This window comes from Balaenoptera physalus (genome assembly GCF_965194825.1).
Source record: "Balaenoptera physalus genome assembly, chromosome: 17".
Lineage (NCBI taxonomy): Eukaryota > Metazoa > Chordata > Mammalia > Artiodactyla > Balaenopteridae > Balaenoptera > Balaenoptera physalus.
Genome location: NC_138895.1, coordinates 60,248,940 through 60,276,469, shown reverse-complemented (window position 1 = coordinate 60,276,469; position 27,530 = coordinate 60,248,940). Strand labels below are relative to the sequence as shown.

General features: G+C 32.2%; 1 protein-coding gene and 1 long non-coding RNA gene across 3 annotated transcripts in view; one reads left to right on the top strand and one right to left on the bottom strand.

Annotated features, from left to right (window-relative positions):
* CSMD3 (CUB and Sushi multiple domains 3) overlaps positions 1-27,530 on the top strand; it is a 1,197,521-nt gene that overhangs the window by 856,720 nt on the left and 313,271 nt on the right. For both annotated transcript variants that reach the window (XM_082433293.1, XM_082433292.1), the window contains 3 exons: positions 1,262-1,388; positions 3,955-4,157; positions 25,969-26,160. In XM_082433293.1, coding sequence (XP_082289419.1) covers positions 1,262-1,388; positions 3,955-4,157; positions 25,969-26,160 — 522 coding nt within the window. The remainder of the gene's footprint in view (positions 1-1,261; positions 1,389-3,954; positions 4,158-25,968; positions 26,161-27,530) is intronic.
* Positions 1-27,530, bottom strand: part of LOC309646713 — a 728,077-nt gene that overhangs the window by 645,552 nt on the left and 54,995 nt on the right. The gene's annotated exons all lie outside the window — the stretch shown is intronic.

Genomic DNA, 27,530 nt, shown 5'->3' with positions numbered 1-27,530 from the left:
TAAACTAGTGTTTGATAAAATAACTGGGTACTGTAGCCTAGCCAAGTTGACACATAAGACTAACCATCATAGTGTGCTAAAACGTAACACCTAAAATCTTTGAAACAATTTTACCTACATGAATAGAGCCTACAGATTTGAACCATGATATTCGATTGTTATTAGGTCTTTTCCAAATGCTGAAACTTTCTGTCTTTGACCTTCTTTGCTCTAATAATTGAAACAAAACAAAACAAAATCCAAGATGCTTACTTCAGTCATTGAATTTGAGTAAGACAGTAACACTGCAGAGAACAAGCAAAATAAATATAGTAGTATATTCAAATATTTAAGCAAGAAGTAAAATAATATGGATTTGGCTTATTTTTTGGTACTATGATAATCTGGAAAATTTTCAAATGTATAATGTATTACTACACTGTGGTTTCCAGGATTTAGAGATGTAGAACAATATACTAATTAAGCAAACTATTTAGTTTCTCTCTTCTCTCTTCTCTAGAAAGAGAATTCTTTCTAGATTATTTGCTTATCAGAGTAAAATCATTCCAGACATCCCAATATATTAAATATTATTAAAATGGAGAGGGAATTCCCCAGAAGATAAAATTTTTATTATAGTGTATGATGATGCTTACATTTTTAATTTGATAAATTTTATAAAATTTAGAGACCGGTTTGATTTCAGTTTAAATCAAAACTGAACTAGATTTAACTGAAGAAAAATTTAATAAAAATGCCATTTTGACTTTCGGGAGGTTAAAAGCGAAAGAGTTTAGAGTGATTTAAAGGGGAATAAAAGGACAATGAAATTTAGAAGGCCTGAGGGACTGCAGTAAAGCTGATTTTTTCTCAGAGGTGAGGTAGTAAGATGATGAATTATTCAGCCTACAATCAACTAGCAGTGAGCAACTTGCCATCTGTTTCCCCTTTTTACATTATCATTATTTAACAACACATCTTAAAATGTTTGGAAGCCTAAACTCAGAGTTTTGAGTGTGTACTTTTTCAATTCCCTAATTAGGTTTATTATATTATTTTTATATGATCTGACTTGAGATTCTTTTTTTATTGTACAGTATGTTCTTGCTTCAATTAATACCTTAATCTGAGAAAGCATATACAAATATATACTTTCAATAAGAGGAGAAACCAATCTCTATTTTCCTTCAGGTGAAAAAATATATACTCTTGAGAAATTTGTAGATTGTTTAGAAAGATTGGCATTAAATTGTGACTTAAAATTGAATTAATTTTTTACTAGCTGAATGCGGAGGTCGTTTTAAAGGAGAATCATCAGGAAGAATCTTATCTCCTGGTTATCCCTTTCCGTATGACAATAATCTGCGTTGCATGTGGATGATTGAGGTAGATCCAGGAAACATTGTCAGGTAAATGGATTTTATTATTTCAAAATGACCAGGGAATCTGAATTTCCCTGATCAGCCCCTATATACAATATCAATTAATATCAAGATTTTTCAATGTTTTTTAACCTTGGCAAAGAAAAACATGGTTTTGATATGTTTAAAATATGAAAAAAAAAGTATTCACAAGCATGATTTATTGATTTGTGGTCCACAGCAGTAGTTCATACAGCCCCTTAGAGAGAAGTGTTTCAGTTATAAGAGGGCACAGAAGGTGCGAATTTTTCCTACTTGTTGGCGATGCTATACTTTCAGTTCTGCATGACTTAAGACGCTGAGTCCATCATTTTGATAGGTATACAGAGTTGTGCAGATCACTGTCATGAGTTCAGCCTCATGAACGTTTAGAAGAAATAAGAATGGAAGAGGACTCAGTACCTATTCCCTGTCTTCCCTAGATTTAGGCATATCTCTGAAGCATTTGCTTTCTTCCCACGCTCTAACCATGTTAGCGTTCTGTTCCTGCTGAGTTTAGTTAGGTGGCTCACAGTTCTTCACATAATTTCCTCTTAGATGATGGCGGAACCGTAGCCTCCTAAATTAACACCAGTCAGGTTTCCAAGGCGCACCTGCTCTCAGTTCTAGTTTAACTATTATTGTTATGACTAGGGATGAATTAGTAAATGAACAAATTCCCCTTGACATATGAGCTAGCTATTGTGTTATCACTCACAAAACAGTGACATTAAGAATTGCTGCTTTATATGAATGGATTTTCAAACAGGCTTATGGGTGATGAAGGCAGTTTTATGAAAAACAAATATTGTCCTTCAAATAACATGCTGCAAGGTGTACTCCATGTATTGTTGGATGCAGTGTGAACTGGTACATTACTTTTGCAAGGCAATTTGCAGCTACAAATTGAATCGAACCTCAGCCTACTTTTCTTTAAGATAGGTCACGTATTGTTTTGTTTTAAATATTAGAAATGGTAAATGTGAAAATATTAAATTCAACAGAATTCTGGGATTTTTAAAAATTAAAGAAAAATATTTGATATTAAATTGCAACCCAGATCACATATCACACATGAATGTGGTATATGTGTGTGTGTGTGTGTGTGTGTATATATATATATATATATATATATGTATATGTATATATATATATATATATATATATATATATATGTATGGAGAGAGAGAGAGAGTTGAGCATGTTGATACGATTGGATTTCTAATCTTTGGCATTAGGCGCAAAAAAATCAGACACTAATTTTGTCTAGATTAGACACAAAGCAAAATAGATTTAACATGAAACTTTTTTTTTTTCCTTTTTTGTGCATTTTTTTTGGGGTAGACACTTTCACATTAAGGAAGTTCCCTTTTACTCCTAGATTACTGGGTGTGATGATTATGAATGGATACTGAATTTTTTAAATACTTTTTCTGTGTATATTGAGATCTTCATGTGATTGTTTTCCTCCTTATATCTGTCACTGTGGTGAAATGTAATCGTTGGTTTTTGAATGTGAACCATTTTTGCATTTGCGGAATAAACCTCATATGAGTCTGATAAAACAAACAAAAAACTTGAAACAGTGGAAATAACACATACTATGGAATTAGATAACTTGAGTTCAATTCATGACTCTGCCACCCTTTGGGCAATCTTATTTAATCTATCTCAACCCCATTTGCTACATTTGTAAAATTGAGATAAAAATTGTTCCTGCTTCATTGGGTCATTGTAACAATTAAAGGAAGAAAATCGATGTAATGCATTTTGCACAGTGCCTGGCACACATGAGATCCTCTAAGTGTCACCTGCCATTGCCACAGTTAAAAGTCATGAACACTGAAAAGAATGTACAGATCTTCCTCGGGTTACATCCTGATAAACTCAACGTAAGTTGAAAATATCATAAGTTGAAAATGCATATAATATAACTAACGTACTGAACATCATAGCTTAGCCTAGCCTACCTTAAACATGCTCAGAACACTTACATTAGTCTACAGTAAATCATCTAACACAAAGTCTATTTTATAATAAAGTGTTGAGTATCTCATGTAACTTTATTGAATACTATAGTGAAAGTGAAAAACGGAATGGTTTTATGGGTATATTATGGTTGTAAATGTATTGGCGGTTTGTCTTTGTGATCTTGTGACTGACGGAACTGTAGCTCCCTGCCACTGCCCAGCATTGTGAGAGAGTATCATACAGCATATCACAACTGGGAAAAGATCAAAATTCAAAGTACAGATTTTACTGAATGCATATCTCTTTTGTACCATCTTAGAGCCAAAAAATCCTAAACTGAATCATCATAAGTCAGGGATAGTCTGTATACCTAAAGTTTTTATAATTTGCAGAGGTGATGTAATAGTACATTTAACCATATTCTAAAAAAAATTATACTGCTCAAGAAAAATTCATTAAGTTTATATATGCAGTTTACATAATTCATTTTTATCTGATAGAATAAAAGGAATATCTAGTATAAGCAAGATGAATATTTGTTATATTCTTTATTTAAAACTGAGTCCATGTTTAAGATAATCAGAGATATATGGTTCTCCCACAGCCTACAGTTTCTTGCTTTTGATACGGAAGCATCGCATGATATACTCCGAGTTTGGGATGGTCCACCAGAAAATGATATGCTTTTAAAGGAAATTAGTGGTTCTCTTATTCCTGAAGGAATCCATAGCACCCTCAACATAGTAACCATCCAGTTTGACACGGACTTTTATATCAGCAAATCTGGATTTGCAATTCAATTTTCAAGTGAGTTATTTTTTTATTTCTTCAATAAAAAATAGGAGTGCTATTTAAATAGTTCTGTTTACTGCTCAAACTTTAATTTTAAAATTTTAATGATCTTAAATATTCCTATTTCTAGTCTTCTTATTCATCTGGAGTTAAGGTAAAACATAGAAAAAAGAAATACAATTAACTTTTAATTAATTAATTGTTGAGCCCTTCTCTCCAATTGTCAAACCAATTTTCCATAAAGTAAAGATGGTGTTAAAATAATTCAGCAAATGAAATAATTACATTATACAGCTTTTAATTTGAATTTACTGTAAAATTATATTTTAAAATGTACAATTTTTGGAGATAAGGAAGGAAATGAATATTTGCCATTAAAAGAAAAGCAACCCTACATTTTTACTAATTTTATTTTTCTTCTGTTAAAGATCTTAATTATATATTCACAGGAAGCTTTGACAAAATATTTTAGATCTACTATTAAATTAAAGATTTCCTACAACAATGAAATATCATTCATTATAATTACTAGTGTTCATGGCCTTTTTTCTTTTTATGGCACTGCTAAGTGGTTAAATATATGCTGTTCTGTAAAACGGATTTTGGTTTAATGGCTGGAGAAACTAAATGAAAACTCAAAACTTTTAGTTGCTATTTTTTCACTCTTATTACCAACACACATTATCTCTTTGAGAAAAATATCTAAGGGATCTTCTAATTGTATAGGCTTAAAAAGTCCTATTAATTGAAACTTATTGAGATTTCCAACATCATCTATGGGAAGAGTGCAAACCAGTATTCTTCAAATGTGCCTTAATTCAAATCCTGTCTTCTTACTAATTGCTGACTTTGGACACCTTACCTCATCACCTGAGTCTGAGTTTTCTAATTCACATAGGAATAATGATGCTCATATCATAAATAGATTATTAGGATTTAACATGATCACGTGTGCACAGTTCTTAGTATTGAGTAGTAAATAGTTGGTGCCCAGTGAACTATTATCATTATATGAATAAATGTAAAATTGGAACCCTTTAGAAAAAGCATGAAGGGCTTTTTTAACGACTGGCCTGAAAATATACCACTTTAGGTTAACAACTGGTCAATACAAATATATAATTAACTTGACAGACCATTTGTTCATGGAAGACAGTTGTTTGGCATAATCGACTAAAGTAAATGAATTGTTTTGTGTTATAAATAAAGTTAATGTGAGAGAGGTGTACATCAGCAGAGTCAATATCTTTCAATTTGTACCTTTAGTGTATCTTTTGAGACAAAGAAAAAAGGAATGAAAAATAAGAGAATGATTATGTAATTAATAAACATAAATGGCTTGTAATTCTGAAACACTTATAAATGAAACATTGTTCATATTTATATCTTCTATTTTCTACTGTTTATTTCTCCTTTTTTTGAAGTTAGGAACAATTTGTCAGCAAACTGCTTATGATTGCTGTTCAATTTCAGTTATTTATAATGGTAGTTTGGCAACCAACAGCTCTCCTTTCATTTACCTTAAATTAGTAAGGTTTTACACTTAAATGGTTATTTGTGATTAAATGTCTGAATGCAGTCATGTGAAAAGGTGCTTCAGGCTATTGTTTGTGAATGCCAAGTACATCTGATTAATAGAAACAGACTGCTTTATATGCATTTATGGAATTTTTAATGCACATTTGTCTGTGAAATTAGCAATACATTTTTATATTTATTGCATTTGTAGGGCATATTAAAGTTATGGAAACAATATGTATCATACCAGAGTTTTAATAACTCTGCCTCCATAATATTCTTTTAAGATGCATAGAAATGTGTACTATTGATCTGAGACTAAAAACCTGTTCATTGAAATAAAATTACCTGGAGAGTTAATATATTGTGAATAGCATCAATCAATGAAAATTAGTCTCTGGGTTGGAGATCTTCTGTAACTTATGCCTATACAGCTTTATAAGTGTTCAGATTTCAAATGTGAAAATAGTTTTTTCATGAATGAGATCTTTCTTGGTGCCAAGAACCGTAAGTAGTTTGTATGATCTATTTAATCCTCACAGAAGCCATATGAGATATGTTGTATCATCCGCATTTACCAAACAATACACTGAGGTTCAGAAAGTGAGTTAATTTGTTCAAGGTCACACCCTAGCAGATAGATGCCTGCAGCTGTGACTCAAATCCACCTATGTCTGAAAGGAGATTAACACTGTGCCTGGTGCATAGTAAATGCTTAGCAGTTATTACTACTCTTTTGCTATCCTTATTTATTATTTATTAATATTCTAGAGGAAATACAAAGATTTTAATTATGCGTTATTAGTTACAATGAAGTTCTACAATTTAATCAGCTTGTCTTTCTGATTATGCTTACAAGAACCACATCTAAGGTCACACTTCCAAAAAGCAGATGATTTATACAAGTGAAGCAGTGAGAAGGAATAAAGGAAAGCTGGAATGTGTACATTCCCATTTAAAAGGGACAGTTGCCCCCTCTGGCTAAAGTCATTTTGCCCTATAGGAAGACAGACTAATTTTTAAGTGGAACTTGGAATAAAGAGTTTTATGTAAAGTCATCTAATTGTCAAAGAAAACAACTCAACTAATCTTAAAGAGAATATTAAAGTCTATAGTCCAATAAATCATGACTATGGGTCAAATTTGGCTTGCAGGTCAAAATTTGCCACTTGAGGGTTTTACCTGAATTCCTTTTCCCAAGATAAATCTATCTCATGTTACCCATTTATTCATTTGTTCATTCGTTCATTCTAGGAGAGTCTATTAAAGGACCAGATAGTAAGCATCTTTATCTCCAGCTATTTCTCGAGTGCATCTTTCCTTTCACTTAGGCAAATCTTCTTAGTTACATAAACACACACACACACACACACACACACACACACACACACACCCTGTACTGTTTTCTGTCCCTAAAGTTTCTTTTACTTTAAATTTTTTTCTTAAGCCTTGCTCATTCTTCCAGACTCAGCACCAAGACCTCTCTTTATAAAATATTTTCTGCCCTCTGTATAAAACATTTTTAAATGTTTATAAAACAATCTCTTTTTAAAACATCCTCTGACCTCTCTTTATAAGACAAATTCCAGCCCATGCTCTAGGCACTAGCTATAATTTTTTTCCAAATAAAGATGTGAAAACATGGTTTATCATTTCATTGTTCTGAAGATGTTTTAATTATATGAACTTTGCCTCTCTAAATGTCTGTAAAGAGCAAACACTCTATTTAGGGTGATCATGTAATTTATTGTTGAAATCTAAGATAACTTTTGAGAGTAAAAGGGGACACTTAAAAATTAAGCTGGACAACAGGCATAAACTAGAACAATAGTAACCAAATCAGTTTGTATCATTATTTTAATTGTCAGATTTTCATTCTGTTCCCATTCCGCCCACCATCACCACCACAATGCCTGTTCCTTTTTTGAGCAAAGAGCTGAGTGTCAAATAATAAATTAAAAAAGGAATGAGTCAGGAAATAGCAGCAAAACAGTCTTAAGCAACAAAATGCAACCAACGAAATGGATTTCAGTGAACTTGGTGCAAAGTGAATTTAACTGAAATGTAGGTCACATACCAACTTCATAATCACTGTCAAGCCACTATCAGCAGCCTCATGCCTTCTATTTCATGATCTATTCATTCTTTGTAGTCTTTTGCTTTGCCTCTTGGTGTTATATTCTGCAAGACTCTTTTGCTTAATCACAGCTACTTAAGTCTGACATGGCTACCTCATGCTGTCCTATGTTCTGCCCTTGGTTCTCAGCAGTCAGCCTCTATATATATCTCCTACTTAAATTTGTAATCTGCTTGTCTCATCCCACTTTAGTTCCTCAGGGAGGACATCTTTAAGTATCATGCTGTCATTTGCCCACAGAATAGTTGATTTTGACAGAGCGTTTTCTGTGCTCTTCACTCTTTGACATCTCTGTTAAGAATATGCCCCTGCTGGATAATACAAAATACCAAGGGCCATATATTATGCTGTTGAAAATTCTCAAGGAGATGGATTCCTTAGTCATGAGACATTGATGTCTCCCGACCTTAAAGGACTGCACGGTGCCCCTGCATTTGTTCCCATCCTCATTATTACTGCCTACACTGCTGTAGCAGTCGACTAGCCACTCACTTCGTTGTCTCTCCAGCCAGACTTTTCTCTACATTTCTACCTGACTGATGTTTTGAAAATATAAATCAGACATCACTCCTCTGTTTAAAATTCTTTTATGGCTACACAGTCATAAGTTCAAAACTGTGGAATTACATTTAAAGCCTCCACAATTTGCACCCAAATTACCTGCCAGCTTCATCTCTCTATTCAGTTACATACATCTAGTCATCTAACTGCACTGTCCTGAAAAGACATTGACCTTTCACATTTCTGCTTCTTTTGCAAACTCTCTTCCATGTTCCTGTAACACTTATGTCCACATTCAAATATCCGTAAATTCTTAGTCATTTTCCAAGGCCCAGGTCAAATGATACTTTAGGTACTAATGAACTTCTAGGCAGAATTAGTCACTCCCATATCTGCAGTGCCCTGGCACTATGTGTGTATTATATTAGAATGGCTGTATATCCTCGTTTGCCCAAGACAGCCCTGGTTTATGCCTATTTTCCTGGCATCCTGACTTGTTTGACATTTGGTCTGTATTTTCCATTTTCAACAAAGTATCATTATTAATAGTTCTGTTAAAATAGCCAAGGTGTATTTATTAGCTATTGTCTTTGTGTTTGATCTCATCTAGTAGTGTGCGAGATATATTCCCAGTGCTCAGAGTAATTATAATACATGATTAATTTTGAAAGACAAATACTGATAACCCATCTCTATTTCCCAGTCTTTTGTGGATGCCAGGTAACTTACACTTCCCTTTCATGGATAGCATATAGGGCTTTTGTAGATAAAATGAAAATATTCTCAGATATTAACATCTAACCCATTCTGATCTTAGATGGTATTGGGAGAACTATTTGATACTGTTGCCCTGCCAGCTATTTTGTATAACAGCAAGTTATGTCATAATCTATTCTGTGGCTTGAAAGATACATAAAGCTGTCAGGCCATGAGTTGGCCAAATCACTGAGAAATATGTGTTTTTGAAATATGCACAAAAGTAGAGGTTGCACAGATGTGCTGTAGAGCTATAGTCTGAATGTTCTTGCCATGAGTGTTTGTTATTTATTTTATGGGATAAATTAACAATTATTTATTTTATCATACTGTTTTATTATTTTACGATAGACATTTATGGCAGCAGTGGGATAGAAAGTACATACTGAATATTCATGTCTTAAGAAAGCTTAATTCCACCAAGGTTTCTAAAAGAAAGTTCAGCTGAAGGAGGCTGTCAGGAAGACCCAGCAGAGATCAACAAGGATGTCAGACAAACTTATTCTCGCAAAATTTGAAACTAAACCCAAAAAGATAGCAGGAAAGGATCTAGAAGAATTTTTGTTTATTATGATTTGTGAATCAAAGCATTTTAGTACATCCAGAAACACATTTTTAAAAAAGTGGGGAGTTCCACATGATCCCATTTCAATTAAACATAGTTAGGTAAATTGTAAAATTATTTTTAGAGGGTAAATCACGTACTGATTGGTTATTTTTCTGTACAATCAAAAATTAGTAGAATACAGAATAAAATGAGACTTCCTTGGCTTGTATATTATATTAACATTCTGTTAAGCTACGGAGGGGGCAATTTTATATTCTAAAATATGAAACATAATTAAATGGTGATTTGGAGCCATGATAATACATCAACAACATCTTTGTCATTTTAAAGTACCTGATGTATTAAATTGATTATTATTATGATTATTTTAAAGTACCTATCTACTATAGCTATGTTCTTTTTAGTTGAATTATTTCCTAAATAAAATTTCTCCCTGGTTTTGGATTTATCCCTGGGACCCTGATATCATTGGTATTAATAGACCAATTTTTCCTAATAACTTGTTAACCTCATGTGAAAGATGGGATATTTTGATTGAGAATGTAGTATATATGATATTAAACATGAGATTTAGACCTAACAGTATATTAATATTTTAAGATATTGATACTTGATATTGTTATTTTATGAACAAATTGCCTACAAATTTTAATATGATAAGTTGTTGGAATACCTGTTTGGGTTAACTACATGGTTCTTAGACTTTTATTACTTACATATTAAGGATTTTATACAAGTTGCTCATAATGTCTGCTAATCATCAAAAATTTTTTTTTTAATTTTGATGTGCTAATCATCAAAAAACCCAATAACAAGAGTCTGTCATACAGAGTGAAGTAAGTCAGAAAGCAAAAATCAAATACCGTATGCTAACACATATATATGTAATCTAAAAAAAAAAAAAAAGGTCATGAAGAACCTAGGGGCGGGGCGGGAGTAAAGACTCAGACCTACTAGAGAATGGACTTGAGGACATGGGGGCAGGGAAGGGTAACCTGGGACAAAGTGAGAGAGTGGCATGGACATTTATACGCTACCAAACGTAAAACCAATAGCTAGTGGGAAGCAGCCACATAGCACAGGGAGATCAGCTCAGTGCTTTGTGACCACCTAGAGGGGTGGGATAGGGAGGGTGGGAGGGAGACGCAAGAGGGAGGAGATATGGGGAGATATGTATATGTATAGCTGATTCACTTTGTTATAAAGCAGAAACTAACACACCATTGTAAAGCAATTATACTCCAATAAAGATGTTAAAAAATAAAACAGTAACATATCAATTAAAATAAAAGAAAATCGATGATGAAAATGCAACTTGTACACAATGTATGTTAACATACATGGGGATCATGTGATGTCATTGACCATGTGAAAACTAGAAGACATAAATCTGTTTAAAAAAAAGCATGACTTTTCATTTAGAACAAATGAAAACTCTACTAATTTCATCACTTTATGTTCTAAATTCTCTTCTGCATGTATGAAAAGTGTTAACATGCCAGCTTCCTTACCAGAAGAACTTCCCAAATAGTTAAATGAGTCCAATCTTATATGTCACATCAGTAACATTAATCACCTCAAATATTTTAATTCCAGCAAAAGTTTTATTTTTTACCTCCATTTTATGAAGCAGAGTATAGTCTTTGAAAGTTTATTGTGATAAAGATGAAACATCTCATATTATAAATTTAGTTACAATTTTAACATTTCAATAATTAAACTTACTTAGACTTATTTTATGGTCCAGCATATATTTTTCTAGAAGAACCATGTGCATTTGAAAAGAATGTACATTTGCCATTATTGTGAATTAAATACCAATTAGATACAGTTGGTTGATAGCATTGTGTTTGAAGTGTTCTATATTAGTACTGATATTTTGTCTACTTTTTTTTTTAATCCACTAATGAAAGAGTAGCATTGAAATGCCCAACAGCAATTGTGGATTTGCCTGTTTATTCTTTCTATCTTATTGTGTCCTGTCATGTTTGTGTATCATGAAGATCTGTTACTAGGTGTGTACGTTTGAGATGCTATGCCTTCTTAATGAGTTGACTGTTTCATTAGAATGAAGTAGCTTTCTTTTTCTCTGGTAATTTTCCTTGTCTTGAAGTTTGCATTGTCTGATATGAATATCTTATAATTAGTGTTTGCACGGTATTTCATATAGCATCCTTTTAACTTGTTAGTGTCTTTATATTTAAAGTAGGTTTCTACTTTAAACAGCACATGATTGAGATAGTACTTGCTTGAGTCTTGTTTTTTTATACAGTTTGAAGATTTCTGCCTTTTAATTGTAGTCTTTATTTTTTTCATCTTTATTGGAGTATAATTGCTTTACCATGTTGTGTTAGTTTCTGCTGTATAACAAAGTGAATCAGCTATATGTATACATATATCCCCATATCCCCTCCCTCTTGCATCTCCCTCCCACCCTCCCTATCCCACCCCTCTAGGTCGTCACAAAGCATGGAGCTGATCTCCCTGTGCTATACAGCAGCTTTCCACAAGGCATCCACTTTACATTTGGTAGTGTATATATGTCAGTGCTTCTCTCTCACTTCGTCCCAACTTCCCCTTCCCCCGAATTGCTGTCTTTAAATCATTAGACCGTTCACACATAAGGTAATTGTTATGGTTTGGTTTGGCTGCCGTATTGTTATTTACTTTTATTGGACCCACCTGTGTATTTCCACCATCATTTTCTTCCCCTCTATTAACTTATTGGCTAAACATTTTGGAGGTGGGGGTGTACTTGCTCTAATATTAATAGCATACATCTTTGATCAAAACCTACCATTAACTTCTATTACACACCGTCATATATAATGTAAGAATGATAGTGTATTTACATTTCCCCCTTCTTTCCTTTGGACTGTTGTTTCCATTTATCTTACTTCTATTTATATTAACACCACAATACATTTTTTAAACTTTAAGCGAACAATTATCTTTTAAATATTTTTTAAATGAGACAAAGATCACATATTAAAATTATAGTGTTAAGGATAAGGCTATTTGTTTTGTGATAATAATACAAATATAAATTTTGGTGACACACAACTTCATGGCAAAAACAAAGCTCTTATAAAATTAAGAAACAGATATATACTTAGAATTGGTTGTGGTGTACATATAATTCATAACTGCAACCAAGCAAATTCTACCCATCACAATAAAACTGTCATTAAAATTTACAGATATTTTTATATACAGCAAAATAATTGAATTACATTTTTTGTGTGTATGACAAAGTAATGCTGATTCAAAAATAAATAAACTTTAGTATGTCAGTACCAGCTTCTGTTTTCTCTACTCATTGTCATTCAGACTTAGAAAAGTTTGCATCTCTGAAGCACTCTTTTTCATAATCAACCAAAATGCCCTACTATGGTTTTGAAATTTTTGATAATAAAACCTTTAAATTTGGTTGATTTATATTAAAATCATATGAAAATCTTTAATCAAAATATTCAGTTATTGGCATGTTAAAGATCTTCAGCTTTTGAAAATTTTGGTGAATTATAATTATTGAAAACAAAGTTTGGAAATAGGAAGACATTTAAATGCTATTTTTATGAAAGTTAAAAGTTAAAACACTGTATAAAATTAAAATTTGAAACTATTATTGTCCTGTAGTATGATTTGACTTGTGAAAAGAGAGTATCTTTTGATGAAGTTCTTATTTTTTAATCAGATTAAATTTATATTTTATACTCTAATAGAATAAAATTGAGAAAACATACAATTATACAGCTTACAAGTGAAGTATTCCAAAAAAAAATCATAATTTAAGACAACTTGGTAAGCTTTATATTATAAAAATTTTTGTCAAGAAAGGTATCTGAAAAGAAGTAAAAATTTACTATCTGTGAAAATACTTAAGCTGAAATATTTACACATTGTTGTATGAAATAAAATCAAATTGAAACTTTCCTCTATTTTAAAGAATTAGTCCTAAGCCTACCAGATACCTCAATACCTATAAAGAAAAACCTTTCTCAATTAAAAATAGTATGGCCTGTAGAGACCTCTGTTAACATGCCAACGATTTAAAATGTATTAAAAATACCTTTAACAATACCAATAAAAATAAGAATATATTGAAAACCACATACTTAAGAAAAAATAGTAAAATGACATTAAATATGTCTAGGAAACCAGTTAGAGAATGTACATTTGTACCACAAATGATCATTTTGCTTATCTTATTTTTAATGTTTAATTAACTCATATAAAGATGTTTTTGTGTGCACAGACATGGCATTTTAATTTTTTAGAAATTATTTTTAGTAGTTTTTGCATAGATACTTATTTTGAAAAATTCATCAATGTAATATTATCAATCTGGTAAATCAGTACATATTTTTAATTACATAATTTGAATTACTTTTAGCTTTTTATTTCATGCCCACAATTTTTCACTTTCAATGACAAACGTCACCTGATTTTAATAAACATTTTATTATATTAAAGACATATACACATCTGCTGTCTTTCTTAGACTGTGTTCCTTTGAAGCGCAAGGTTTATCCTATTAATATTTGTGTCACCAGAACTTGGCATTGTACCTGGTATTTAATACTTAGTAAATGTTAAATGAAACTGATTGAGTAGGAAATTTTTTAATAATGTAAAATTGAAAGCACACTGGTATTATATACTGTCAGTCAAGACTAATGTAAAACAATATTTATATGTTTTTACTCTTTTTTTGCTCACTAATTCTGGTGATCTCCAAATATTAGAATTCAATTCTGAATTAGACTTCTATATAATCCCTTATAATCCTTGGATATAAAATCAGTTTCCTGTTTAGGTACCTTTGACAGTCTTCAACCTAACATGCCTTTTGATTTCAAAGAAATTAGACCAGTGATTTTATTTTCACTTTTGTCCATGTATTAGAGCACAAGAATCAATGATGGTATGGAGGTGTTGGTTCTTATTACAGTTCATCCCCAATATAAAACATACTTGGCTTATAGTGGGTGCACAACAATTACCTGGTGAAATAAATGAGTAAATATGTGTTTTAAAAAGGTATTTCTATATAAAGTACTTGGAATATATTATAACACTAGCTTTGTGGTTTCTTTTGCATTGGCAGCTTTGTTTCTCTCTAGAGGTGACAGGAGGAAAATCTCTGTCATGCTGCTATCTACTTTAACCTGACTTGCCATATCATTAGATGTATCCTTAGAAACATAATAAAATTCTAAAGATAGACACGTTCCTGAGTAGCTGGCAGAGTGTAGGCCTAATAATGACGTTGAACATTCTTTGTAAAATTGATGGATCTTGTACAAAGCAGGGACTCAGTCAAGGGCAAAATTCTCCAGGGTGAAATCCACCTCTAGGTTACCATCTGCATTTCACATATTTTCCGATTGATTTGATTCTAGATGGGATTTCCTTCCAGGTTAAATATTCCCATTACCCAGCTTGATTTCCTTATAGATAGTGAAGTGGAGAATATCGTGTCATTTCTTAGTCAATACAAAAATATAAGACAATAGAACTGGAAGAGAAGAGTGTAAGGCCTTGTGAATACCAAATTTGGACTGTGACCTTGCTGAAGTGTCTTGACATATTGCAAAAAAATATACAACAACTTCTTAGACAAACTACACAGTGAATAGTAAAATCTACTGGTCTTTAAAGATTTATCTCAGAGTTTATATTTTCATAGAATTATACCATATAATTGTTAGAATAGAACCTTAAGATTATTTTCTAATACTAAATCAGGCAGGTAGAAAATTATTACTATGTCAATTTTACCGATGAGGCAGTTAAAATTCAGGGAACTAATACAACCTGGTCAGTGTCCCCTTCTTACAACAGTACAGATTACAGTACAAGTCTTCTGCTTTTGATTTTATCCAGCTGTATAGAATCTAAGGTTTTTCTCTTTTGAAAGTTCTTGAGATAAACAAGTTTATACCAAAGAGTCTACTTTCTGAATGGAAAGGACACACAAGAACTTATGAGTGATTTAAGTGTATTTATTCTTTGTTGCACAGAGCAATGCCATAAGCAAACTGGACTGTTAATTTGCCCAAGGTCACCAAGATGGTAATTCAGACATTATCTCTGAATTATCATCCATAATATAGTCGAAACTTATACATGTGCTAGTTAGGACTGTGAAATATGTATTAGGTGAGGTGCACATTTCCAATTAAATTACACTCTCAATTAGATGAAACAAATATAAAATGAGAAGTCAGAAGTATATTTACAGTACTGATGAGTTGTAAAAATGGTGAGAACTCAGTCATTTTCTGTAGTATTTAGTGCTATCAGTATTGTTCTGAAAACAGCCTCAGGTTATCCAGATAGATTAATTAAAGCAAATTAAAATGTAATATAAATGTTGTTACTGCGGTCTTGGAATAAATGTTTCCCAGTGTCAAACAAATGCTAAATTATAAACAAACCTTAAGCATGCATTGAAATGACTAGCTGTAATTTTGTTCATTCATTCACCCATTCATTCATTTCACACACTTTTTAAAAAATAAATTTATTTATTTATTTATTTATTTATTTATTTATTTATTTATTTATTTATGGCTGTGTTGGGTCTTCGTTGCGGTGCACGGGCTTCTTATTGCGGTGGCTTCTCTTGTTGCAGAGCATGTGCTCTAGGCACACAGGCTTCAGTAGTTATGGCACATGGGCTGAGTAGTTGCGGCTCTCGGGCTGTAGAGCACAGGCTCAGTAGTTGGGGCTCGTGGGCTTAGTTGCTCCGCGGCATGTGGGATCTTCCTGGACCAGGGCTCAAACCGGTGTCTCCTGCATTGGCAGGCGGGTTCTTAACCACTGCGCAACCAGGGAAATCCCCCACACATATTACTTGAACTATTTTATTTTATTTTATTTTATTTTTTCATTGAAGTATAGTTGATTTACGGTGTTGTGCCAATCTCTGCTGTACAGCAAAGTGACTCCGTTACACACATATAGACATTCTTTTCTTATATATTCTTTTCCATTATAGTCTATCACAGGATATTGAATATAGTCCCCTATGCTGTACAATAGGACCTTTTTGTTTATCCTTGATGAACTATTTTTAACTATTGTGAAAGATTCTCTTCAATTTCCTATATATAAGGACAGTTTATTCCTAGGGTGTAGCAACGCTTGATTTGATAAGGTCCCATGTTGCTTAACAATAAATTCACTAACTCTTTCAGTGGATTTAGACTATTGGTGAAGATTAAAAGCATTGTAAAAACAATTCCTAAGAAATGCTAATGTAAACTTTCTTAACTTGAGCATAAACTCTTTAAATTTACATACTTATTTATATATAATTAGCATGTGAATAACATATCTTGAAAAATTATTTTTACTGTATACGATAAGTAGTTATGAAATGGTATTACTTTTACATATCTATTTTTTTCACACCCTGAGTCATGAGAATTTTTAAGAAAAAACTGTTATGGATACAAGTTGTTTTTGGTGGAATAAAAACAGTTCAATTTTAAAGGAAAACTTTGTCATTACAAATTTATTTCTGACTTATTATAATAACCAGATATAAAAATTCATTTTGTTAGAAGTAAATGCTACCATACAGAATAAAATCACTTGCATAAAAAATAAAGTAATATTACAAGATTTTGTATGTTTGCTAATGTTCAGTTTATTTCTTATGTCAGTGATTTTACATTCTGTGGTGAAATTATTTCTAACAAAAGTATTTGTATCTGGGTATTATATTAAATTAGAAATAAATATGCAATGAGAAATTTTTACTTTAAAATGGAACAATATTTATTTGATTTTATTGATATCAATAGCATAGGAAAATTTTTTATACATAGGTGAAATTTAATATTTTTTACATTTTTATTTACAAAAATTTGAAAATTAAAAGATTTTATGATTTTGCAAGTGTTTTGGACATGGTAAGCTGAGGGGCCTATTAGATATACAAGAAGTTAAATAGACAGTTGAATAGAATGGTCTGAAGCTCAGGAAAGACATTAAGACTGAATATATAAATTTGGGAAGCACTAAACTAAAAACAGCATTTAAAACCATGGGATAAGGTGAAGTTATCCAAGGAGAAATTGTAGAAAGATGGGAGCAGAACCATTAAGAACTAATCCCTGAGGTACTACAGCTCTCAGTCATTGGGTTAACAAGGTAGAGATAGCAAAAGATACCAAAAAGAGCAGCAAATAAGCCAGGAAAGAGAACTAGCAGTCTGATGACTGAGAGCCAAGAAAAAAAGTGCTGTGACAAATATTGCTAAGATGTTTCTGAAAAAAGAAGGCACTAAGTTATCATTGAATTTGGCAGCCTAGATTTAACAAGGACAGTTTAGTGAATACGTCTGATGCATGGCAGATGAAACTGGAGACAGTTGTATAGATATCTCCCGCAGGACAGATGTTTAATAGGTTTCCTACTAAAGAAAGGAGAGAAATGAGAAAAATAGTTGGAAGAGAATGGGAATGTAATGAGGATTTTGGTTGTTTATTTAAGATGGAAGTTGGAAGCCACATTTGTATGTTTTTGAGAATGACCCAGTACAAAAGGAAAACCTAGTGATTCAGAAGAGATGAAAAATGTTCAGGAATGAAGTCCTTGAGAAATAGAAAGGTTTTAATACCAGCAGGACAAGAACTAGGGTTAGCCTTACATAGAGAAAAGGGCACCTTCTTCGCTGCTACAGGAGAGGAAGTAGCGAATATGGATGCAGACGCCAAAGATTTGGTGAGGGCGCGCCTATCTTATTGCTTCTACTCTCTTAATGAACTGTAAGGAAAGAAATCACGAAAAAGAGAGGACAGGAAGAGCAAGAATGAGAAAAACAATTGGAAGGGAAATGTTCTTGTTACTGCAATTACTTAATACCATTTGACACATATATGGCTAAATTTGGCATATATCAGGTTAAATTTTATTTTTATTACTTCTAATAATACCCGCAAAATAACCTTGAGTCTTTCTTTTTTGCTTCCCTTTATGGTGAAATATCAGGAGCAAGAAAATTTTTGTGTGTAGTGAAGGGTTATAAACTGTTCTTGCCTTTCTGTTTCGATGTAAGTCTAACTTTTTTGCCCAATTCTTTTGTTAATAAACAACTGTCACAGTTCCATTAGTAGGGTATGGCTTTTTATTGTTTTATCTGGTAATGGGATAGGTTTGTGCTGAGACAATATACTCTAATGGCTAAGAGCCCTGCTGTTTCTTGATTCAAATTCCATCTCTGCTAAGAGCAAACATTTCACATCATGGAGGCTTATTTTACCCATTTAAAGTAGGGATAATAATACTTCATAACGATTTGTGTTTTAGCCTAAGAGTATAAACTTAGCTTCTAGTTCAGTGTTTTGCACAATGTATGCTCTCAATAGAGACAATAATAGTAATCATCATTATTTTATTGGTATCTATTCTGATTGCCCTTCACGTTGAACAGCTACATCTCTTTCTTAGATACACAGATTTATTTTAGTTTGACAAAATATACACCAATGGAATCCTGTGAATAAGACTGTATTGTTAATATCTGTGCAATTTTTTTAAGTAAGAAATTAATACATTTAAAACTAAGTGTTATAAATATGTAGGTTTTTGGACTATTCCAATCAGAATGATAGGCAGGTAGGTAGCTGCTCTTCTGATTTTAAAATGACAATAAAGATTAATAACATATTTTAGAAATTTCAATTTAAGTCATTATTTCACTTGAACTTAATACTATAGTTCACACTTTCAGCATTTTTTATTACAAACACTCTATCACTTTTACTTAAGAAATATCCCTCGGTTATGGTCTCATGTCTGCATAGGACACTTCATCCACTTTAAGTAACTATGTGATGTTGGTCAGGCTTCTTATCTTTTTTTAGCCTCAATCTTCTCATTGGGAAAATATGGATACTAATAGTACCCAGACTTCTTGTGAATCAAATGAGATACAGATCATAGTACAAGTGTTTGAAAGACAGTAAGTGTCCAATAAATATTACATAATGACAATATTAACTAGTCACATACTCTTCTATTTATATACCTTTTCCCTGTGACTATTATCATTTCTACTGAATAATCAGCTGTGAAACAGACTAACCAGTTGATAATTCCTATTCTAGACTAACCAAAATGTAAATGGCCATTTATTTGGGGGGGGGGCAAGGAAGGGAAGTCATCTTTTATAGTTAATTTCATTAGGTTTTGAAAGCTAAATCCAAGATATATTTGGATAGGATAGCATATAAGCCTATTATATACACTTTCTAGAATGTTCCTTTCATGATATCATTGCAGGTGAGATAACAAGTTTGTTAAGACCCTTTATCTTTGTTGGAATTTATGCTTACTTTACACATTTATGTTAAGAAGAATCAGGAATAAATGACAAACTTAAACCTAATAGAACAAATATAGATATTCATTTCATCAATTAAATTTGAAGTAATTTGAACTAAAAAAACTGAGACAATAAATAGAAATTACCTATCTTAATACACTGGTGGCAAGTATATTATTTTCTAATATATACTTTTTAAATTTTTATATCTTTAAAATAGTTGATAAATTAAAATACTTAATTGGAAAAAAGTCCTCATTCTATAGAAACACCCTGTATATTATTCCATAGTAGAAGAGAATAGAGAGGAACAAACATCTACTTAAAAATATATATAAAACAACAGTAATAAAATGCAAATAAGAATTATATATCTTGAGAATTGTATGTTCCACAAAAGTGAACAACAAATGTCAAATAAAAATTCTTAATCTATTTTTACATATGTGACTAATAGTTATTAAGTTCTAATATTATATAATTATTTTTAAATCATGCTAATTTTGTGAGATTATTTCAGTCCTAATTTCCAAGGAGATACAGCATGACTTTTTTTTTTTTATTATTCAAACAGAAAGTCACAAAAATTATAATCATCCTCATCAGTTCACTCAGTCCCATGTAATTAATTTTTTTTTCATCCTGGTCTTTTGTTAGCACTTTTTTGAATTCATCAGTTTTCCATTAGAGTTCTGAAAATGCTCATTCATTCAGTTCAGCAGTATAGTCAGTTACCAGAAACCTGTACTTGTCAGTCTTTTCCATGAATTCCTTGAAGATGAAACCCTTTTATAGGAACATTTTTGCAAAAGCATCAGAGTACACCCAGAACTGTCTGTAAATGTCAAAAGACTTAAAAATGACCACAGTTCAAGATCTGATGAAAGTTCATAATAATGCAATTGACAAGGAAATTTAGTTATTTCTGAGATATACATTTTAAAGTAATAACTAGAATTGACTTATAACATTATACCAGAACATATAAGATTTTTAGAAATTTCATGTAATGTCTGAAACATTTATATTAACATATTTCCATACAAATAACCCAAAGGAAGTTTAGTATTAGTTTTTGTTTTGTTTTGTTTTTTTATACTGCAGGCTCTTATTAGTCATCAATTTTATACACATCAGTGTATACATGTCAATCCCAATCACCCAATTCAGCACACCACCATCCCCACCCCACTGCGGTTTTCCCCCCTTGGTGTCCATACGTTTGTTCTCTACATCTGTGTCTCAACTTCTGCCCCAGCATGACTTTTTAAATGTTTATTTATTTTCTTCGGTGTCTATAGTTTCTATTTAATACAGAAAACAAGAATGACCGATGCCAAAATTAATGTAATTTTGTCTACCCACAAACACAGTGTATAACCAGTATAGAGATTAAACTTTGAATAAGTAAAGAAACTAAGACAATAGCATTCACAGCAAGTAATTCTTTCTGTGTGTATTTAACTAATTGCTTTCAGAACTCAAGTAATTGCAAGAAGAAAAAAATTATTTGGTCTTTCACTAAACCCCATCATTCTCTATTGTGTTTTAAAATCTTACTCCTAATTTATTTATTAGTTGAGAGAAAAAGGAAGAGTACAGTTTTACCACCTCTCTTCCTTCAAGTCAACCAGACCCAAAGGCAAATGAATATTTTTACATATTATATATTAGCTATCATATTGAAGCCTTTATATTTTAGCTACTAGGTTCCACTTTAAATCTTTAAGCACAGTGACTCTGACAATAGGGCCAAAACATCTTTTTTCCCTCAAACTCTGGTAAGACATGGTCATACCAACTACTTTCAGTGTTTTTGTAACATTGTTATATGTACATTTTTACTTTGAGAATGTTCATATTAAGCTTCAAGCTTTTTGCAGAGTCCAGCACATAGGAAGCCTCTACAACAATGACAAAAACAACAACAAAAGAATATTTTTCATAATCTGTATATCATTCTACTTTTCAGCTTGAAAGCTGTAGCACATTTTACATTTATATCACTCCTTTCCAATTAAAACATCCTAAGTGTAAATCTTGTATGTAGGACATCCTGCTCCACTTTTGTATTGTAAAACCAATCCATATATCAGTTTTAGTGTTGGTGGAAACCATTCCAGAGCAAATCAAGAAAAGCTTAATGACTGAGTTTATCACAAAAGCATTTACAAAAAAAAAAGTCTATCAATATTGAAAGATTATAATTGCAAGACCCGGTAATGCCTGATGGATGTTCTGCTAAGGAACACTGATAGGTATTACAGAACAAATCCAATTGGAAATTGGAACCAAGTCCCTGCCCCACTTCCCTCAATATTCTCCAATATGAGTCTGATTGTTATTCTATTAACAACTAAAAATAACTCTCTCAAAAATAACTCAAATGAAAGAAGATTGAATATTTTTAAGATGGACACATTTATGTGCACTGTAGCTTTTCTATTTATGGATATAATCTCTGTATTTTTTATAATTTCTTAATGGGGTTTATTATATTTAACTGAGAAAGAAAATGTATCTCTAGGACAGTTAACAGGTAGAAGAGGACAGTCTAGTGTAACATTTAAAGGTTTGGCTTCTGAAATCATACTGACTGGGGTTCAAACCTTGGTTCTGCACTCTTTAGTTTTTGTAATACTGAACAGGTTACTTAATCTTCCTAAACTTTAGTTTTCTCACCTCTAAAATAAAACCAATAATGGCACTTGACCCATTGGGTTGCTAGGAGAATTAAAGGAATTATACATGCAACGTCTTCGTCCTTGGCTATTGCTCAGAAACACTAGTTTGTCAGTAAAATGAAGCAAAACTGTTAGGATTTCTGATGATGTGTATAATGATACATAGATTTAATTTAAGTGGTCAGTAAAATAACATTTGCAGTCTACATCTTGTAACCCTTTTTAAAAAGTAACTCTTTAAAAATTAACCCTTTTAAAAATAACCTTTTAGAGTCATGTACCACAATGTTCGTTGCAGCTCTATTTACAATAGCCAGGACATGGAAGCAACCTAAGTGTCCACTGACAGATGAATGGATAAAGAAGATGTGGCACATATATACAATGGAATATTACTCAGCCATAAAAAGAAATGAAATTGGGTTATTTGTAGTGAGGTGGATGGACCTAGAGTCTGTCATACAGTGAAGTAAGTCAGAAAGAGAAAAACAAATACCATATGTTAACATAAATGTATGGAATCTAAAAAAAAAAAAAAAAAAAGGTTCTGAAGAACCTAGGGGCAGGACAGGAATAAAGATGCAGAGATAGAGAATGGACTTGAGGACACAGGGAGGGGGAAGGGTAAGCTGGGGCGAAGTGAGAGAGTGGCATGGATATATATATGCTACCAAATGTAAAATAGATAGCTAGTGGGAAGCAGCCACATAGCACAGGGAGATCAGCTCAATGCTTTGTGACCACCTAGAGGGGTGGGATAGGGAGGGTGGGAGGGAGACGCAAGAGGGAGGAGATGAGGGAGATATGTATACGTATAGCTGGTTCACTTTGTTATAAAGCAGAAACTAACACACCATTGTAAAGCAATTATACTCCAATAAAGATGTTAAAAAACCTAAAATTAAAATAAAAATATCCTTTTTTTACCCTTTCTGAAAAGATATATAAAACAATTTGCAGTCTGTTCAGTTTTGTGTGTATATATATGTGATTATATGTATAATATCACTTTTTTATTGTTGCTGCTTTTATGCAGTCTTAAACTTAACATACCACCAACATTAGGTTTTTTGGGGTTTTTTTTCAATTTTTTAATTGATATGGTCCTCTTGAGTCCCAAACAACTTTGAAAGTCAGAACATTACAATATTTGTGTGTAGATTCCCTGGTTTCATTGCTGTGTATGAGTATTAGGGAGATGAGCTATCTATACAAAAAATACACCTGGTAGATTGTAACAAATTGATTGGTATATTGGTGAATTTATCTATCTGTATCTACCTACCTACCTTTGTACCTGTTTACTTACCTACTAGGGATGTATACAACAGAATCTGTTTGTAGGTGCCACCGCTATGCAGTTTGAACAATTTGAAGTCTGTTCAGTTTTATGTCTGCCTATTTCTTCTTTGTATTCCTAGCGCCTAGCACAGTGTCTGGAATATATTAAGTTAGTAAATGAATGAATGAGTGAATACCAGTTATGTGTCTGTAATCCAGCCATTTGTGTAGTTACTTTAATACGCAGTTTAAAAAATAATTTGTACAAGGGCTGAATCCTATGTTTACGAATATAGTTTAATAAGTAGCTTCAATGAAGAATTTAATAGCTTTTTTGTCTTGATACTTAATTATCATACGCTTTAGGGTAAATCTGCTTTGTGGTAATTCAAAGTAATATCTTGTTCCATTAACCTGAATAATTGTAGTTAATCATACTATTAAATGTACCCTATACTGTATATAGAAGAACAGTTGCTTTCCTGTGGTCCCATACTCTCCTCTAATGATTTTTTAAACTTTTTGAAATTTTTAAATAATTTTAGATTTATATGCAATTGTAGGAAATAATAGAGATCCTGTATACCCTTTACCCAGTTTCCTCCAATGATGATTTCTTGTATGACTATAGCACAATATCACAAGCAGAAAATTGACTTTGATAACAATCCATGAACCTTATTCAGATTTCATTAGTTTTATATATGCTCATTTTTGTGTGTATGTTTAGTTTGTATATAGTTTTATGTAGATTTGATCGCCACCACCAGAGGTAAACACAGTACGGTTCCATCACAAAGATCCTTCTAGTTACTGTTTTATAGTCCTAGTCGTCTCATTCCATCCCCTCCCCCTACAATTCTTGGTAACCAGTCATCTGTTTTCCAACTTCATAATTTTGTCAATTCAAGAATGTTACGTAAATAGAGGCAAACAGTACAAAACATTTTGCTATTGCATTTTTGTTACTCGTCATAATTGCCTTCAGATCCATCCAAGCTGTCTTGTATATCATCATTCCTTTTTTGTTACTGACCAGTATTCCATGGTATGAATTTAGTTTAATGATTCACCTGTTGAAGGTGGTTTGTTCCTAGTTTTTAGCGATTACAAATAAAACTCCTGTGAACATCCACGTTCAGGTTTCTATTTCTCTGGAATAAATGTGCAAGAGTACAATTACTGGGTTATGGTAAGCACATTTATTTTTGCAAGAAAGTGCCATCTTCTTTCCAGAGTGGCTGTACCATTTTACATTTCTACCAGCAATGGATAAGTAATTCAGTTTTTTGCAGAATCTTGCCAGCATTTGGTGTTACTATATTTTTTATTTTAGCTGATCTGATAGGTATGTAGTAATATCTCATTGTGGTTTTAAATTGCATTTCCTTAATGGCTAATAATATTGAACATTTTTTCATGTGCCATCTGGTATCCTCTTTATTGAAATGTTTTTTGCCCATTTTCTAGTTGGATTTTTTTCTTTCTTTTTTTTTCACAGTTGAGTTTTAAGAATTCTTTATATATTCCAGATACAAGTCCTTTGTGGAATATAGCCCGTGCAAATATGTTCTTCCAGTCTGCACCTGTCTTTTCATTCTCTTCACAGTGTCTTTCACAGAGTATCAAAAAACAGATTTTGAGTAAATTTATTATTTAGCTACTCAAATGCCATGTCCCTGCTTGAAGCAAGTTAACACATAAATTATTTACCAAAAACAATTAAAAAGTATTTATTGTGCAGGTATTTAAAAATTAGCCCAAGCATTTTTTAATTGAAGTATAGTTGATTTACAATATTATATTAATTTCTGGTGTACAGCATAGTGATTCATAGATAGGTTTTACAGATTATATACTCCATTAAAAAAGCAACAAGGAGATATTGTACAGCACAGGGAATTATGGCCCAAGCAATTTTTAAGTTAATTTTCTGAAAGCACATAGATATGCGGAAGCTTCTCAAATATATGATCTGGAACTTTGAAGGTGATTTTGGATGGCATCAAAACTAAAGGTTTGTTTCTGTCTTTTCATAGGTTCTGTTGCCACTGCATGTCGTGACCCAGGGGTTCCCATGAATGGGACTCGAAATGGGGATGGACGAGAACCTGGGGACACTGTTGTTTTTCAGTGTGACCCAGGATATGAGCTTCAAGGAGAGGAAAGAATAACCTGCATTCAGGTAGAAAATCGATACTTCTGGCAGCCCAGCCCACCAGTTTGTATAGGTATGAATTTAGAACAATTAAAATTTTATACAGGTGTAAAACAATGAAATGCACAAAATTGTAAATCATTGTTATTTTTCCCCTGAGGAGAGGGTCTATAATTTTATTAGATTCTCAGTGGTTCTAACACTCTAAAAAAAAAAAAACAGTAAAGAATCAAAGTTCTTCAAATGTATGGACACCAAGGGGGGAAAGTGGCAGGGTGGATGGTGGTGGTGGGTTGAATTGGGAGATTGGGATTGACATATATACACTAATATGTATAAAATAGATAACTAATAAGAACCTGCTGTATAAAAAATAAAATAAAATAAAATTCAAAAATTCAATAGAAATAATAGAATCAAAGTTCTTGAAAAATCTTCATCTTCCCTATCTACTATACAAATATAGTTATTCACTGCTTTTAAAATTTAAAGAGTGGATTCAGACTCTGTATTTAAAATGGGCCAGGTTGATCTTGCCTCAATAATGGTTATTCCTTCTAAGAAAGAAAATTTTATCAGAACTTATGTTTGAGTTTCAAAGCTTTGACTTTCCCTTCAATCCATGTATTCCAAATGAATTATCAGTTTTTATTTTGATGATCTAAGGATTTGCAGCCGCTTGGTTCATACTTCCAACTCTCTGCCTTTTGAATCCATGGTCTATTCTTGAATCTCCAAGTTAGACTCTAGAAAATTAAGATACATATTATTTCCCTACTGGGTCTGAGAAAAAGTTAGAGGGATATACCAACTTTGGAATAAAAATAGTGAGAAAACGTGCTATATAATCTTTAAAAAAAAATCTCGTTATTAAGGTTCTTAAATTCAGCTAGTTTAATCTCAAAACTTGAGCTCAAGTGTTTTAAAATTGGCATCATCTAGAATGTATAGTACAGTTTGCCCAAAGTACGTTATGTGTACTCAAAATTTTATTTATCATATTCTTTCCCTTACTACACTGCAAGCACCTTGGGAGAAGATTCCATATCTTGTTCAGTGTATTTCTTATAGCATGCAAATTTAGCACTTTTAGGAGAGAAAGCCTTATTTTTGTTCACTTTATATCTAACTCATAAATACATTTTCAATAATCATTTCCCAGTGAGTCACATGATAATAAGAAAAGAGTGTTTAGTACCTTAGTCAGAAGTGAACAAATCAAGCACTCAGTTATTCAGATTTACTTTACCCCATTTTATGCTTCTTATGCAAGAGCTGCAAACTCAAATTCATTACTGTGTCCTGTGTGTTGATCTAGGCATTGAGGATTTAGCAGTACAATAAGACAGAAGAGTTCCCTGTTTTTGTGAACTTCTCTAGTAAAGTGAAAACTGAAAAATCTGAATTCATATCACATCTTTTGTATTTTATATGTTGGAATTT